The 19,545-nt window shown below is 33.4% G+C and overlaps 1 protein-coding gene across 1 annotated transcript in view; it reads left to right on the top strand.

Moving 5' to 3' along the window:
• Positions 1–19,545, top strand: part of LOC130236443 (exonuclease mut-7 homolog) — a 107,704-nt gene that overhangs the window by 4,599 nt on the left and 83,560 nt on the right. The window contains exons 2-3 of the mRNA XM_056467148.1: positions 5,857–5,926; positions 15,797–15,861. Of these exons, the coding sequence (XP_056323123.1) occupies positions 5,902–5,926; positions 15,797–15,861 (90 nt within the window). The 5' untranslated portion in view covers positions 5,857–5,901. The remainder of the gene's footprint in view (positions 1–5,856; positions 5,927–15,796; positions 15,862–19,545) is intronic.

Below are 19,545 nucleotides of genomic sequence, written 5' to 3'. Positions count from 1 at the left end.
GTTATTATTTACATAGTTAAAAGAATGTAATATTTATTATTGTGTGTGTTTTACACTTTTATTGCAGTTAACTAAAACTAAAATAATGTGTTTGAAAATTGTAAACAGTTTAAAAAAGGAATTAAAAGGAATTAAATGCTATACTCACAACTACTCTGTACATTAATAAAACAGAACATCTAAAATAAATACTGATTTACACTATTATTGAAAGCTATACTAATTATTAAAGAGGTACTACAGTAATATTTCTTTATTGTTTTTGTTACATTTACATTGTGTTTTAAAGTGTAACTAAATATTTTTGGCAAAATGTGTTTTTTATCATAACGTGCTTTATAATGTTCATTTAAAAGTAATTTGTGCTCACTGTTATAAATTGTGTAATACATAATTGTGTAAAACACCTAAAATACAGTATTTTTCTTTTTAAATCAAATTATTAAACTAATCTGCATAGGCAGTACAAAAGATAATATCTGTAGATGTCATACATTTATTATTGAAGAGATTAGTGTAATTGACAAATAATACAATATAATATAACACAATTTACTATATATATATATATATATATATATATATATATATATATATATATATATATATATATATATATATATATATATAATGTAACAATATTCACAATTTTTTTATTTTATTCTGTAAACCACTAATTGCAATTCTTACAAATGTGTTAGAAAAGTGTTGTCATTTAGAGCATTTTGCATAAACCACTCGCATAAGAAAACATGCCATGCTGTTTATATTGGTTGATTTTTCTGACAATTACTCGTTCTCGACGTTTTAACTTCAGAAGAGTTCAATAATCAATATTTGGTGGAATAACTCAGATTTTCAATCACAATAGAAAATTGATGGTCCGTTTGTTGAATTTAAGTTACATTGCATCTGCATGCTAACTAATTCTCATTAGATTATAAGTAGACTGTTAGGTTGGGGTTAGGGTTGTAGTTAGTGTAAGTTGACATGTACTTGCAAAGTTTACTATAGTCAGTTAAATGTGTGTTATTAACAGATATTAGGTCAAGTAATACTCAAATGGACCATCAAAATAAAGTGTTACCAATAAAAGCTATTGTTATTTTGACTAATTGTAGCCTATTTTTCTGTGAAAACTTAATAGACAGTATCTTTATTTGACATGTTGATAGAAAAATCTGCTGAAGTAGTAAATACAGGGGGTGCGCAGGGTCTTAAAAGTCCTACATTTCAAAAACTACATTTTGGCCCTTAAAAAGTCTTAAATTCACTAAAATGTAGTGTTGTAAATTTTAAACCAGTCTTAATTTTCCTGTGTCCAAGTAAAGCTACCCTATCGGACTGACACTCAATCACTAATAATCCATCTTAAAACTTTTTTTGTTTATATTTAAGTTTTTATTGCAAAAAGAGACAATTCACAACAGCAGTCAGACATCTTACAGCAAATTCTCCAAATTAAATTCCCTAATCAGGGAAAGAAAACTAAAGCAACACATCCCTTTACATGGTCTTCCGTTAACACAACTATTTATAGAAGTAATAATGTTATTGAAGTTGTGAGTAAATTGAAGTATCTTGGCATAACTCTAGACATTAATTAAAAGTGTAATAGTCATGTTAAAAATATGTTTAAGAAGTTCAAGCCAAGTCTATTACAAGATTTTTAACATATTAAACTGCATAATTATACATGCACACAATGATATATATTAAATAATTTAATAAATATTGTCATATTGCATTATGTCATGGTCACAAGCCTCTTAAACCACATTAAAGCCTTCTGACTTGATATATAAAGAGCAATTACAATTATGGACTTAAAACCTATGCGACAACATCAATGTGCGGTTTTATGTAAACATAACCTTTTTAGTTTTAATAGTTTTATTAAATTTAATTATCCTAAATAGTTTTTTAAATGTTTAAATAATCATGTTCCAATGCTGTTTTCAGATCTAATCAGTAGGCATCAGACCTCTCACAGAATCACATGAGCAAGTGCTAATGGTTATTGTCTAGTGCCAAAGTGTAAGACCACTTTAGGTCAATCTGTTTTTTCTGTTAAAACTCTTTGTAACCGGGACCGGGTCCGTGACGTCATTTACTTCCGCATTCTTTAAATTTTAAAGGTCCATACTGGCCCAATACCCCCACAAGTGGTTCCGTTCTCTCATCAGTTGGAATAGAATAACTTTTGCATAGATTATGATTAAGACATTTGTCTTTTTTCTTATAATTACTGCCATGTGCAGGAACCACCTAAATTAATTACAGGTACACTTTCAAATTTGAGTTTACAAAAAAAGCACCTCTTTTTTTTTGAAGGGGTTTATTATACTCAGACAACATGTACAATTATTTTAATCACTTTCATGTTTTTTTTAAATGGTACAAACATTTGCATTTACACCTCTGCATGTGGATTTGGGAAGCTTTTGAATTTTGGGTAGGCAAAATCCAGGCGGAAACCCTAAAATAGCACTTGATTTTAAGATGCTACTGCCGAGTTCAGACTGCATGGTTTTAGCCCTGATTTTGACTCAGACAAATGCCTGAAATCACAGGCAAATCGGTGCTCGTTCACGTGAGTTACAATCACAGAGTATGAACTATCAAGGGTGCGATCTGAGGTCTTGCGCAAGCCAAAGAAAGCAGGTGAATACCGAATGAGAGGATGATCACTCATGCGCACAGGTGATGTGATGCACATGACTGTTAAAAAGCGTGCGCGCTCCCATTTACCAACGCGAAGCAACCATGCCTAGAGGAAACACAACTGGTGTGATCGATTTTCTTTGAAATAGACTGGACAAAAAGCAATGATTGTGCACCCACAGTCCTGCTGCTTTCAAGAGTTCATGATTTATATATAAAAATATATATATATATATATATATATATATCGGTCGCTGCTTTCGCTTTAATTGTTCTTTGAACAGATATATTAACAGGCCTAACATTAACCGTGGGCGCGTGATCCTCCTTTCATTATCACACACAGTATGTTTTTACCTGCTTTCTTTTGCTTACAGTTATTTTTGTTAAAATGGTTTAATTATCTTTTTTTTTTTTTTTTTTTTTTACAATAACATTGCTTTAATATGAGATCTTTATTCCTATTTTTGTTTACTTCACTGGGGATCTGGGACCTTTAGCCAGGACAGATTACTGTACATTGTTTTAGATACATGACAATAGTTCTGTTTTAATGTCAATTTTTTTATCAAAAATGTCAAATAGTTGAATTAAAACGTGCATGTCGACAGCTATAGTTTGCTTGTTTTGACACATTATTTAAAATTTGTGCCTAAGAAATATGAATTAATTTATTTTTGGTGCGGTCAGAAATAAATTTGGTAAATTCTTAATTTCGAGTCCTAAAAAGTCATGTGAAAAAACCAACTAATTGCAATGCAACACAGCCCATTTGCTCATGCTCATTGAGCAAGCTCAAACACAACACACACAAAAAGTGAAATGAATGAGGAGGCATGTGGACATAACACAAAATCTAAACCAAGTAATTTTAGCATGTCAAAGTCATATTTATGCATATAATATATTTTTCCCAACAACAAAATTGTGGCTAGTGAAAATGGCGAGTGGCTAGTAATGTTGGAAATCTACTAGCCACTGTGGCTGGTGATCAAAAAAGTTAATGTCAAGCCTGGAATATTACATATACACTTCATCTCCATAAAGTTTTATAATTCTGATTTACTCAAAGAATATAAAGCAACACCTGAAACTCCGTTAAAGGGACAGACTGTTGAATGCAAAAGAAGATATTTTGAAGAATGTTGGAAACCGGTGAAACCCTAAAACCATCCAAACCCTAAAATGATTAACCTCAACCACAATAATATCCAGCTGCAGGCCCGCAGAACCACACAGGTTTTATGCACACACAATCTGGCACACACAATCTAGGCAAGCCATATATGGTTACGACGGGTGTTAATGTTATTAACGTCTTCTTGGACATCGTCATCGATATATTTTGATATATGCAGTTAATAAATATTGTACACAATAAACAATAGTGTTTACTTTATTTCACAAGAATTGTGATCGAGACAGGCAAATGGGGAGCGCTGTTTCCGATCACCGTTCAATATAATAGACTGATTCAGATTTCTCAGTCATCACGAATGATCAGTCATTATTATCTGAAAGAGTAAATATCGCAGATACTCGTTTGCTGGCCTTGCTGAAAGATCTAAATTGGACAGGTTTATTTTATATAATGGATTCATTCATAATGAAGGAAATAATTGCAAGTTAATATAGGCAATAATACATTTTACATGTAATAAGTGTATAACACTATATTAATATTGTACTCAAGAGATTTGATAGTGTGTATTTGCTTAATTTTCTAATAACTTTTTAATTAATGATTTTCCACATTAAATACTGTAGTAGACCTAATTTATAGTAAGCAACATATGGTTTTTAAACCAAAATTTAGCAATAGAAACAAATTAACTATTAATAATTAATCAAAATAATAATAATAATAAGTAAATATATATATATATATAACTAACAGCTGTGACAGTTTAGTGAAATATATTAGTTTATAATCAGATAATCAGTTAAGATAATCAGTTTATAGCTATATTATATATTGTTTAAATGATTAACTATAGTAATTCATTTTAATGTGACACATTATTGTTTGCTTTTTATATTTTACAACAAAGTGATTTTAACCAAGTATGATAATATTAAGATCCAGAATTAGTTTATTACACCTAATCCTACAATTAGACGGTCTGACGGTTTTCTTTGTGTATGTGGACACGTGAATAAAGTCATAAGTGTCTTTAACCAGTTATTTTTATTTACATAATTTGGGTTAAGAGACTGAAGAGATGTTAAAATGATCGTTAGGATATAATAATAATGACTGAAATGGGAAACCATATTTGTGAAATTCAATAGGTGGTGATAATGCTAAGGAGTTAAGTTACCATATATGAACGAGATGACAGAATTTCCCATTTTTGTTGAGCTGATTTGCTATTGTGTGATCCATCTGTGTCCACTAGATGTCAGTGCAGACCAGAGCTGCCATAAGAGCCGCTATCGGCCGCTTCAGTGCCTGGATCTTCCCTCGAGACTGCTGCAAGAAACAGTCCAGACTCCAGACCAAAAAAAAAAAAAAAAAAACATCCTCAGCCTCAAAAGCACGTCGCCGAGCCAGCTGGCAGTGTGCCTGTGCTCGGGCTGCTGTTCCCACAGGGAGGGAGAGCGTGTTTGTGTGCCAAACGTGTACATGTGGGCACCGACACCTGAGGCACTTGTTCACATGTTGCTCAACACGAGTCACTTTAACTGTTAAGTTGACAAACCAGAAAAAAAGCCCTTGTTGTACTTTTCCCTTCTTAATCTGAAGGTAAATCTTACCCCTGAAGCGCTGCAGATACAGTAGGGAACCACACGTAACACTTTCTTTTTGTGAGGAAAACTATCGCTGACTTGAGAAAAACTGAGAGGACTCATTAAGTCCAGCTGCCGAATGACACTTTTTTGGGGGGGGGGGGGGGGGGGGGGGGGGGGGTGATTGCTATGGAAAGAAGCATTAAAAAAAATCATTTTACACACATTTGTTTGAGGAGAGTCCTCCTTTCACATCTCAGGCTGAGAGACAAGCTAGAACGGTTTTTATTTCACATATAAACGTAATTAATGTTAATAAAATCCACCAAGTAGAGGAATTATGCAATGTTAGACACGTTAGAGTCTCTTAAGCATGTTCCAGCCTGTTATCTGTGTTTTGAATCCGTTTTTTCCCATGCGTTTTACAATCACAACAATGACGATGTTTTTTTTTTTGTAAAGGGTGTGGACGTGTTGAGTTTGGACAGCGCCACCAGGTGAACAAGAATGAGCCTGGTTGGACAATCTAAAGGTATGTTTGTTCATCCTAGGAGCATTTAAATTAGTATTATTATACTATAAGTATTGTGTGCTAAGGCTAGCAGAGATGATTTTTACAACAAACATTTGACCAGAAGTCATGTATGGAATCAAATGGGATGCAAAATAATTAGCCAATCACCATAGACGAGAATAAATAAACCAAGTGTGGACTGCAGGTTGAAAAATAGATCATTAATGAAGATAGATAGTACATTATATAATAATGAAATAGTGCAGTACAATACTGATAAAGTTCTAAAATGTACTCAAGTAAAAGTGCATTTTTTTTATCCAGTCATTTATTTTTCTTCGGCTTAGTCCCTTATTTATCAGGGGTCGCCACAGTCAATGAACCACTAACCCACCATGTCGCCTTTGCGCTTTTATTAACTACACTGTAAAACCCAAAAAGTTAGGGCAACTCAAACCATTTGAGGAAACCGATTGCTACAAACCATTTAAGTTCAAAAACCAATCTTAACTGTGAACTTAATTCATTTGAGTAAACGAAGCAATTTGAGCACAGTAAAACCCAATAAATGAAGAGAACTCAAACCAACTGAGTACTGTAAAACTCAACAAGTTGAGGTAACTCAAACCATTTGAGGAAACCGATTGATACAAACCTAATCCTAATCTGTATGAGTACTGGGAACTCAATCCATTTAAGTTGAAGTAATGAGGTGTTTAATTAACTTATTACCAGTGGTGGAAAGAGTACTGAAAAATCATACTCAAGTAAAAGTATCGTTACTTGCCTAAAAATGTAGTGCAAGTAGAGTAAAAGTATCTGTTGTAAATATTACTCAAAGTATGAGTAAAAAGTAGACCTTTCAAAAGTACTTAACAGTAGTGAGTAGTGAGTATTACGCTGTTAAAAGCTGATGCGTTTACATGTAATTTGTGGATGTGTGTAAACGTAACATTCTGTAGTGCATTTAGTTATTGCCCAGCAGGCACAGTATTAAGATGTTAATATTAGGTTCGATTTAGGTTGTGACGTCAGGTGACCAAAATTCAATGTCTAGTCAACGTCTAAGGACAACGTTATTTTGATGTCCAATAATGACGTATTTGGTTTATTTCAGGTTGTGTTAGAAAGTAACCAAAATCCAACGTCGACCCAACATCTAAAACCAACATCAAATTAATGTCAAATACTGACATTTATTCATCAGGTATGGCAACCAAAATCCAACGTCTGATAAATGTCAATAGTGGTAACGTCCACACAACGTCAAGCTGTTACATCATTTGGTTGGTTTTAGGTTGGACGTTGGCCTGACGTTGAGTTCTGACGTCAACTCAATTTTCATTTCCAAACAAAATGCAACATCCCCATGATGTTGGGGTACAATGTCAATCTGACATCATGTTGATGTCTTCTACTTGCTGGGTGTTTAAGGCCATTTCAGTCATCATACAGTAAACATCCATCATCTTGTCATCAGTGACATGCATCTAAACAGTCTCTGGGTCAGTGTGTGTAAAGACTTTGGACATCTTCTTGGACACTTTTAATGCTTCCAAACAGTTTGCTGCAATCATATATCGCTCATGTCTTGAGGTTGTTCATTATGATGCGATTTGCCTTCTATGTGTGATTTGATTGGACAGGAATCACAGGACTGAATTTTGTAATCCTCATAGACAAGAAAAATAAAGTAGTGGCTGCAGGTTGAAGGAGAGTAGTGGAGTAAAAGTACTGATACTGCATTAAAATGTACTCAAGGGAAATTAAAAGTACACATTTTTAAAACTACTTATTAAATTACAATTCCTGGGAAGAACTACTCCATTACAGTAATTTGAGTATTTGTAATTAGTTACTTTACACAACTGCTCATAACCTTCAACACTGAGTTCAAAACTCAGATGAGTTTCAAATGAGTAGAATTAATTTCAGTAAATTTTGAGTTAACTACACTCATTTCATTTGATAAAGTTGACTGTTCCTGAGAGAAACTACTATTACAGTATTTGAGTATTTGTCATTCGTTACTTTACACCACTGTTTTCACCACAACACCTCGGAATCCAAAATACTGATGCAATGTTGCATTGTGCCGCTTTCGCTTGTCATTTTCAGTCAAAGGGCAAAAGGAGAAGATTCTTTCCTTAAACTTGCTAGTCTGGATTTAAGAAATGAACATTTCACCCACAAATGAACATTTCCTCATCAATTACTCACACTCAAGTTTCTTTCGTAACAGATTCTTCCTCCTGTTGAACACAAAACAAGATATTCTGAAGAATATTGGGAAAAAACAGCTGTTGATATTCATAGGAACCAAATGAGTAAATGATGGCAGATTGTTCATTTCTTGGTGAACTATCCCTGTTAAACATGCCAGAAAAGATTTGCCAGGCTTTTAATGGACCCTATTCACAAGACTGTTATGACGCGTTTAATGGTCATCATAATCTTAAGACCTTGAAAGTTTTTTTATATTTTAATTTTTAGAAAAATGTATGAACATTTAAATGTATTTATAAATGTATTATATCATCTGTGCATCAAATTACAAAAGACGAATTACTGCTCATGCAAGGTGTTTCAAATGCAGTGTCTATGGGGCTGAGAGTAAATTTGACAGTATTCTCTCCTCTGCCTGCCGTCGTCAGTCTCACACCATTTTTTCCCCTTTTCTGAAAGTCTTGATAACACCATCGTGGAGTTTTTCTTTTATTATTTGAGCAAATAAGATCGTAAAAAAATTATTTGTTGTACTCTCCGATTCACTGCACTCTAAGTTTACCTAACTATGACGCTTTCTGCTTCTTAGCAACCCGGAAATGTGAAAAGGGTCTATAGCCCTTATGATATTTGCTGAGAACGAGGAAAAACTGGGCAAAAGCATTAAGTTGGTGCACTTGATGTTTATTTGGCCACAAATGTAGATGTTTATTGTTCTAAAGTCTTTAGTTAGATGACATTTGAGAGATTTGCTTTATCATGAAGGCTCTGGTACAATGCTGATCGATTGAACAAAAGCAAATACATCACATTTGATAAACATTAAAGATTTGAACAGTTGTTTTCGTTTTGAGTTCTACAGGTATCAAATGTGATATAATAGTAGGCTTCATACCGTTAAGGGATAATTTGAGGAAAAGAATGAGAAGCTCTCACATTAATGCCAAAAATATTTTCTAAACTAGAGTAAGTCTTATTTGTTCGAGTTTGACTGTAATAAAAGCATTTTTTTAAAACAAATTTTAAGGTCAATATTACTAGCCCCCTTAAGACATTTTCCCTTAATAATACCAGTATCCTCTAAAATATCTAATACATTATGTACAGTCATGTTGGCAAAGACAATAAATGTTTAAAACAGCCAGTTAGAGGGACGGCTCATCCAAAAACTACTGTTTATTCTCTGTTTAAACCTGGTTCTAACCTTAATGCACTTTTGCAGTGCTTGTTCAAACTGCCAATGTAATATGAACTGAAACGACACAATTCTTGAGATTTTTTGGGGGGCCAACTTAATTATTAATTTCAGGGTTTGGATGTCAATGACTAGCGGTTTCCAACATTCTTCAAAATATCTTCTTTTGTGTTCAACAGTCGGTCCCTTTAACTGTGTTTCAGGTGTTGCTTTATATTCTTTGAGTAAATCAGATTTATTAATGTTATGGAGATGAAGTTTATTTGTAATATTAACCTGTCACTATTTCAAGACTGCACAGAAAATTTTCTATTTTTAGGGTTTCTGCAGGATTCCTCAAGCCAAATTTAGGACTGAATAATACCAGTGTCCTCCAAAATATCTAATACATTATGTATGGTCATCATGGCAAAGACAAAAAATAAATTAGTTATTAAAACTATTATGTTTAGAAATGTGTTGATGGTGATAATAATACATCTTCTCTCCGTTAAACATCTCTTAGGGTAAAAATGTAAAAAAATTTATTGTTATTATTATGGCTTTATCTGTATAAATATAAAGTGCAGTATTTCTTGATCCAAGAAAACCTATCTGTGTATGATTTCACAGCAAAACAACACAAAAATACTGAAAATAATACCAGAAATTAAGCTGCAGAAATCCTGCAAATCCTGCAAAGGGGTCGTTTACTACTTGCATTTATTTTTCCTAATGGAAAATCCAGTTTATTTTCAATGGATAAATCCACTAACAAGCAACCAGTCTCAACACTGTATCATTGACCTTAACAATGGTAAATCAGACCAGCATCATGGCCACATAAAAAAAAAACAGTAACACTTTAGTTTAGGTCACAATTCACAGTATTAACAAACCATTAACTAACACTACTACCTTAATAAACTACTTATTAGTTATTTATTAATAGTCAGTAAGGTAGAAGTTGGGTTTAGGTTTTGGTTAGGTTTAGGGATGCACAATAAGATCATACATTATTACTACTAATGAACAGTTAATATCCCAATAATAAACAGGTAATAAGCCAGTAGTTAATTGCATGATTTGTGACCTAATCTAAAGTGTTACCAAAAAAACATATCGTGTTTTTATGTCATTTCATCATGCTTGTCGACTTGCCTCACTCCACAAGTGGAAGTCATAGATGATATGAACTTCTCCAAGTACATACCTGTCTCCTTCAATAACATTCTCACTTTCTCAAGCTTCCCATTGACTCTCTGCATAGTCTGCATTCCTGAACGTCCTTCCGCCCCACTTTCCTGCATGTGTGTGTGTGTGTGTGTGTGTGTATGTTAATGCCTGTAAAAGAATGAGGTTAGGGTGGAGTACAGACAAAGACGACAGCATATAATATGTTCGTGTGTCATCGCGCTAATATGCATGCACTCTGCCCTCAAACCCAAGTGCACTTATGGGAAAATCACTACCCTAAATAATGTTTAAGACAGCCTGTTAAAGGGACGGCTCTTCCAAACACGACTGTTTATTCTCCCTTTAAACCGGGTTCTAAACCTTTATGCACTCTTGCAGTGCTTGTTCAAACTACTTATGTCATTATTTTGGGACAACTTAATTATTTTATGTTCAATCCACTTAAATTTGTAAAAACAATAAAGGTAACTTTAAGTTGGGATTGTGTAAAAACCAGCATTTTTTGCAGTGTGAGGTGTTTTTTTTTTGTTGTTGAACACAAAAGAAGACATTTTGAAGAATGTTGAAAACCGGTAACCATCGACTCCCATAATAAAAGTAAACAGCCACCATTTTCAGCATATTTCAAAATATCTGTTCAGCACAGGAAAGAAACTTAGTATTTGGGTGAACTATCCCTTTAAGTTCACGCAGGAAGAATTTTTTGGGCAAATACGATGATCTCCGTGCTGCCGAATTGGGGGTGGGGTTGCGTTTAAAAGAGTGGACGGAGAAAAGCCCTTTGCACCACTTTCCCAGGCTGTCGGTCAGGAAGGCTGGATTTTTTACACCGTGACCACCGTGTTGCCCTTTTCCGGGGGAAATCCGAGACAAACATGAAGAAGGGGGGTCAGGAAAACCGGCCCTGGGAAGAAGGAGAAGAAAGGTGTTTGCTACACAGCATGAGAGAGAGCGTTGCTTTCAGGGCGACTCAAAGGAGCGTATATACCTCCCCTCCGTTACCCCATTGTCACCGGCCGCTCCTGTCTCGCCCCCGCCTTCCTCCTCCCAAAAAAAGAAGAAAAAAATGTCTCATCTTCTCACAGTTTTGTGGCCTGGAATCACTACCCCAAAATACAAAGCCCCAACACCTCTCACACACAACAATAGACTCCTCCTTTTTGTGTCTGTTCCGCGTATTAAATGTTAATTTTCTGACCCTCTTTTTTAGCTCAATTCAAATGCGGTGTGAAGTATCCACGTGTAACAATAGCCGACTGGGAAAAAGGAGTCAAGGAGTGCATTACAAAAGGATGTAAAATAGTTAAGCTGGTATTCTGGATTTAAAAGGGGGGAAAAAGTTAGTAAAAGTCTTGAGCTGGAGGGAAAAGTGCAGGGGGAACAAAAGTGACTCTATTTGGTTTCGTTAACGCACATTCCTGGGTATATTATGGGCGATTCTCTGGTTGATTTTTTTTTATCTAACGGAAATAAATGCATACTCAATTTTGCACTTTTTGGCCTAGGTTAATTATAATATTTCGTATTTTCCCACGATTTTTGACAGCTGGATGCAAAATGTGATGTGCTTTTTTTAATTAGTAAAAATAGGTTTACAATAAATTTAGTTTCTTGTACTTTTTACTCTGACATGGGACTAATTTATGTATGTGAGTACATCTACAAACTGTCAGTCTAAGCTTCAGTTAAATTCAATCTACAACTGAAAAACCCTGAGTGCATTGTGTAATCATCTGTCACTTCCATGTGCAGAATATTTGTTTGTTGATGTACACGTACACTGCAAAAAATACTTTTCTTACTTAGATTTTTTCGTCTTGCTTCTAGTTCAAATATCTAAATTCTAATCTTATTCTTATATCAAGAAGCATTTTCCAGGCAAGCGAAACATAATGTGTTGTTTTTTAAAATAATGTGCCAATATGGTAAGAAAAATAATCTTATGTCAAAAGGAAAAACAAGATTATTTAGCTTGTTTTAAGCAAAAACTCACTTAACTTTGGCATATTATTTCTTAAAACAAGATTATATGATTTGCTTTTCTAGAAAATTCCTCGATTTAAGAATTTTTAGATATTTGAACTAGAAACAAGACAAAAAAATCTTAAGAAAACCATTTTTTTGCAGTGTACATAGAAAATGGGTTATTTTTAAAATAAATTTTAATGATCAAACATGTATGTCATACATAATTGACACTGTAAATATGCTATTCTGTTTACGCATTATTGTTTATTATAGTTACTTATAAATATTACAAATTACACACACACAAAAAAATAAACAAACACATTTTAATATATATATAAATATATATATTTTTTTGTAGTTTATTTGTTTTTGAAACTTTGAAACTTTTTGTTTATGGGGGCAGGGTTTGGAAAAATATTTGTTTCTATTTTCCTCAACAATTATCTTGATATTTTTTTGTAAAAGTTTATTAAAATCATCAAAATGTAACGACTTATTATTTGACTTTTTGAATGACTTTTTCAGCCACTCTGGTCACTGGTTTACCCAATGTGCTTTTGTATAACAATAATAATGTGGAGTTTCTGGAATAACATGGAATTTGAAAATGTCTATTCTAGACATTGAAAGACATTTTATATCATTTTCTGTTGTTATGTCATTTTATTTGTTGTTTTTCTACCCTGTTTTTAATCGCATTGTTTTATGTTTTAGGTATTGTTATAGACCATTTCAATGTGGTCATGTGATTGGCCCATGCACATTTCCTGCTTGTTATCAAACTATTTCATGACAGTAACAAGAGGCAATTCAATCATAATTTAACGTTAAAACAGCTATCATAATATTATTTATCAATCTGTGGCTATTTTTGGAGTCTCGGAAGCTATAGAAATAAAAAAAAAGTGTAATCAGGAAATACGTTGGGACCATTGTTTACATCCTTCAAAATGATTTATAGGCAATTTTTCAGTGCCATTTTTTTATTGAATTATATAGTTGTTGTTATTAATGAATATGTTTTATGTATATTGATCTTGCCATAATATAGCTGCAAGTTGCTGATGTGGCAATAAATAAACAAACAGATATAAATGTTTGAGTGCCATGTTATTCCTTTCCCTGCTGTCATCTGGCGATCACTTCAGAGAATATCTCAAGTCACAAGCCTGAACCTCTTAAAATACTGTCTGTGGCTGTTTTGTGTCTGCTCATTGCTCAACACAACAGCTGTCTGTTTTTCTGTTCATTATAGTTCTAGGTCATGAAAGTTTCGCTTTTTGACAGTGAAAGGCAGCGAAGAGTCCGGGAATTTAAAATTTGGCTCACAGGGTTTGTACGGGTGCTAGAAATCATGGAAAATGCTTGAATTTTTGTCTAGTGTTTGAAATTGATTTGTTTTGGATAAAGTGCTTAAAACTGCTTCATGAAAATGCAATGAAATGAAAAATGCAATTTTGTAGCTTTCATCATAATCAATAATCTTTTCTAAATAGGCCATATTTGCTTTTGCATAAAATGAAAAGTCTGGAGTCTGCGCATATACCGGTCTATCTCCACCTTTTGGTTAAGTAGTGGAGAAGACAAAAGTAATGGACAATAGATGACTACTAAGAGTGCGTAATTCATGAAATTAAAATAAATATACATTTAAGATGAATGAAAACACATTTAAGGGTTGAGTAAAGGACTTTTATAAGAGTAAAGGACAATATTTCAATCCTGGGCTTGAAGAAAATATAGCTTTATTTAATTTTTTCTTTTATTACTACTATTATAATAATACTATAATAATAGTTATACTATACTATACTATACTATACTATACTATACTATACTATACTATACTATGGAATAATAAACAACATTATACGCCATAACAAGTAGCATCTGATAAAATGTGATGAAATGTGTACAATTGAAGTCAAAATGATTAGCCCTCCTGTGAAATTTTAATCCTTTATAAATATTTCCCAAGTGCTGTTTTACAGAGAAATTTTTCCCCCACTCATTTTAAACATTAGTGTTAATAACTCATTTATAATAAATATTTAAATATATTAAATAAAAAGTGCAAAATATTTTTCGAATTATTTTGCAAGATACTGGAATTCAGCTTAAAGTGCCTTTTAACAACTTGACTAACTTAAGTTGACTAGGCAAGTCGTTGGCCAACAGTGATTTGTTCTGTAAAAAATGGTTATTTATTAACTTTAGTTGTATCAAATGAACTTTCTATTCATCTTAACTGATGGAAATGAGTTAAAGTAATAAACATTTGTTGTTATGACTTTTTGTCATGTTAAATCTCGTAAAAGGTCCAATAATATTGACCATAAAATGATAAAAAAAATAAATAAAATAAACAGCTTTTATTACAGCCAAACTAAAATAAATAAGACTTTCTCCAGAATAAAAAAAAACATTGGAAATATTGAGAAAATCTCCTGGAAAACCATCAATAGTAATAAACAAAACCATCAACATCAGTTGGAAAACCTTTGAAAAACGATAAAAAACTGCACTGCTTCAATTTCATAATTTGGACTTTAACTGTATATGTTTGTTTCTAAAGATGTAGTTTGCCACACTTGAATAATGCTGGTAAAATGTTGAAAATGCTCAAAAAATGCTTAAATTTGACTTTTTAAAAGATATAAGAACCCTGGGCTCAAAGTGGGCGCTCTTATTGGATAAAACCCTAGGTGCGTCCCAAATCGCATACTTGTGCACTTCTACGCCGTTTTGAAGTATAAATAGTGTAAGTAGCGCATTCACACTGAAAACTCAAAAAATTAGAAGTGCACTTTAATTATGCGGATGATGCACTTATTCAACCGTTATTTTGGATTGTGAAAGCAAAATTCTCCTACGAGATTGAGTATGTCGCCCCCTGATGGTGAATGCGGTTATACTCATGGCAGGTATTATTTGGTAATTTGGCTATTTGGTTATTTCACTAATTTGGCCACCGTCAAACGTCATCAGGGAAGTGGTTTAAATTTCCGTTTAGTAAATACACCGTTAGTGTTCCATTTGGGATGACGCTACATATACTATGCTGTTGAGTGTGTAAGTGCTTAAGTACATAGTGTATAGTGTGCCATTTAAGATGCAGCTCCTGTAATGTTACTGGGGGGATTGAGGGGGGAAGGTTGCGTTATTAAGACATTTTATGACTTAAATCTTATGTAATCCAAAATATCTAAATCCAATACACTTAACAGTCGGAGTGCAAAGCGATCTGTGGAGAGATGTGGTCTGTGTGTGTTGGGTGTGTGTGTGTGTAAACTAAGCTGGTGTCATGTTTTGTGCCTCAGGTGTTGACCTGCCGGCCCTGCTGGAGCTGCTCTGTGGCCTGTGGAGCAGGAAAGAGCAGGACGAGGTAAGAAACAGATGTGCTTAAAATTCGAACCCAGCGTCTCAGGAGAGGTGAGAGAAGGTCACGTGAATGAACAGACGTGCACGAGGGGCCTACAAAACATTCCTGTTCTCCTCTACTCAGTATTTAGGACAGGGTTTTTCCTGCATGGAGAATTGTGAGGCGGAATTTTGTACCACCTTCACCTTTTGACTGTCATGTAGTCATGTAGACAGCATATGTTTTTAGGTCATTGTAGCTTATTAAACTACGTTATTCATGTTCTAACTTAATTTTATAAGTTATGGCAGCTGTTTTAAGTCAGTTTAACATAAAATAAGTTCAGTGGACTTGATAAAGTTAATTTGATTCAGCTTAAAAATTTAAGGCAACCAGGATTTCTTACAGTGTAGTTATCGAAAAAAACACAAGTTATGCTCAAACACTCTTTAATGACTTTTAAATAATTAATGTTTTACTTGATAACATTTTAAGAATCATGCAAAATTGTTTCAAGTGGCAAAAATGTAATGGCCGGTAGACCACCTCATTTTACCTGCCTAATTTTGAGCCAGGAAACACTCAAAGATTCCTCTGTCCTTTTCAATAAATTATGTTAAATGTCCAATATATTATTTAATTTGATCATTTGATCATTAATTTGCAATATATTATAAATATTTCAGATTTTAATTAGTGAAACATGCAGTATCCATTAATTTAGCTTTCACAAAGAAAGAAATACTACTTTTTAAAGGGAAGATTCCCCAAAAATCTACAATTCTGTCATCGTTTACTGACCTTTGTCTTGTCAGACAGTTTCTTTCTGCTGTTGAACACAAAAGAAAATCATTTGAAGAAAGCATGAAACCTGCCACGTTTTCAGCTTTCTTCAAAATATCTTTTTTTGGCTCAGAAAAAAAGAAACTTATAAAGGTTTGGTAGCAGTTGGGTGTAAATAATTTTAGCATGAACTATCCCTTTTATTAGTTTTTTTTTTACTAAAATGAGTTAAGATTCCATTTATCCTGTTTACTTCGGTTTAATTCTAAGAAGTAGTATTGTGTTTACTATTCTTTATTAGGCCGTATATGAATCGTGTCATATATGGTATAAAATCATACCTTAAACAATAAATAACTTGAACAAATCATATTATTGTGCAATATTGGATGTTTTTTTTTTTTTACATTCAAAAACTAAAAAGTTTGTGTTTTGCCTAAAAAATAAATCTAGAATGTGCTGAATTAATTGATACAAAAATGGGTAACTAAAAGGTTCTGATTGTCAAGATTAGTTATATACATTGGATAACTCTACCAGTACCTTTAACCACATCTTTTAGTCATCCATCCATCCATCCATCCATCCATCCATCCATCCATCCATCCATCCATCCATCCATCCATCCATCCATCCATCCATGTATAATTTTTTTTCCCTTTAACAGAGCAAGGAATTTTTCACAGTGATTCCTATAATAAATAGATATATAAAATTATTTATTTATATATTTATATTTTTTGAGAAATTTATTTAAGTTAGAATAAAAGCTGTTTTTAATTGTTTTAAAACCATTTTAAGCCCACCTAAGCAGTATGTTTTTCGATAGTCTACAGAACAACCCATCGTTATACAATGACTTGCCTAATTACCTGAACTTGCCTAGTTAACTTAATTAAGCCTTTAAATTGCACTTTAAGATGAATGTTTTATTTAAAAAATATATTTTCAATTTTTAACATCATTTAATATAATTTAATTATACATTATTAAGCACAAAATGTTTTATTTGACAAAATATTTGGCCAAACTGTGCTCACAATCACCATTCTTAAGCAATTGAACCTTATTGTAAAGTATTTTTATTATTTTTATTTTGACCTTGTAGCAACACAAAGCAATACAATAAGCAGCAACTATAAAGACAGAAAAGAAAAGGCAAACAGAACAGCACAAAAAAGACAGAAGAAAAAAAATAGATGAAACATTCTAATGTCAGTTCCTCCAGTTTTTTTACGCAATTTAACAATGTTACACTTATATTTCTAGGGCAGTGGGCACAGACAATATGATGCTCTTGCATTCAATGAAAGGGTCATACTTTTAAACTGTTATCCTTGATATTTGTCAGATGATTAAAAAAGGGTTTTCAGGGGTTGTTGCTTGATCGGATATGGTTGCGGCCGGAAGTTAATGAGAATTATTTATATTATTTATTAAATTTCCCATTTATTGTAATTTTTTAATGTCTACGTCTACCCCAACCCTAAACGCAACCGTCACAGTAATGTAAAAACAGTAGTTGTACTGAGTATTAATTATGCTATCTATTAAATTACCCAATAAATTGTATTTTTAACGCCCTAACCATAAACCCAACCGTCACAGTACTGTAAAAATATGAATTATTGTTATACAGTGTCATAAAAAAATGCTGCTATAATAATGTGCATATCGCACTTCTGGCCAGCCGCGTATCCGATCTAGACTACTGTTTCCAGGTGGCTTCGAAGCCAGCAATGCTATCAGAAAGATCTAGTGTCTAAGGCCCAATCCCAATTCTACCCCTTAGCCCTGTCCCAATTCTCTTTAGCTTGAAGGCGTAGGCCTAAAGGGAAGGGCTAGAGACCCCTCAAAATGGATATTTTTCAGGATCCCACTCGAAACCAAGGGGTAAGGATATTTCCCAGAATACCCCATCTACAATGGCAGCATGGCTACACATGGAAGTAAGGAGATCCACAAATTAGTATTTTTGTCATTATTATGAATTTTTACAATAAACAAGCGTATGTTTTAATATATTCATAACCGCGTTTGTGTTTTACTGTCATGCTTTAAAAAAAAAAACACTAAAATAAAAATCTCTAAATTTCACTATCTATAATCCATAATAATAACTCCTGTACAGCAGTCCCACAACATTCTGTAACTCGATGACACTCAGAAAAGTCTAGTGGCTGAGAATGGGCTTTTTACAGTGTCTGCTATAATGTTAATATTGTTTTGGTGTGTTTACAAAGATGAATATGGCCACTGTGTAAATGCGCAGTATAGTTACGATCTTATCGCCACATTAAATCATCATGATAACATGACTATGCCTTCAGTGATTTCCTGAAGATAAATACCAAAAAAAATATTTAATTGGGACTGGGCCTAAGTCTCTCTAAATGTAAAGTGCTAGAGAATTCAGAAAGCCAGGATTAATAAGTGGTTTTGATGCCTTTTTCCATAGTCAAAGAATGGTTGTTAAAGCTATCACCATTCCTTATTGGACAGCTTTTTTAAATTGATGACTGAACCCACGAAGCTAGTCAGACCAAACAAAAACAGCAATTGCTCGATCAGGGGTGAAGTCACAAGAATAAGGCTTGGAGTAGAATCTGAAAACTTCGCTCCAAAACTCAAAGTTTTGGGCATGACCAAAAAAAAATGTCCCAAGGCCCTCTGCAGGTTCACATTTGTTACAATTAGAGGAGCTAGAGGGGTAAAGTTTGTTAAAGGGGTGGTCCAGAATGTATTTTTAAGGCTTGGTTGTGTTTAGAAGATGCAAAGCAATGTGTGCTCATGTTTCACTTGAAGGAAGTCACGTTATTTTTTCTTAAATCTCACTTTGATTATACACAGCTACTCAGCTAACATGAAAACGACTGGCATATTTCCTAGTTCCTCTGAAAGGCCCGCCCTCAAGTGACTCTGATT

The sequence above is a fragment of the Danio aesculapii genome, chromosome 10 (assembly GCF_903798145.1).
Source record: "Danio aesculapii chromosome 10, fDanAes4.1, whole genome shotgun sequence".
NCBI classification, from domain to species: domain Eukaryota; kingdom Metazoa; phylum Chordata; class Actinopteri; order Cypriniformes; family Danionidae; genus Danio; species Danio aesculapii.
This window is presented reverse-complemented; position numbering and strand designations above follow the sequence as displayed.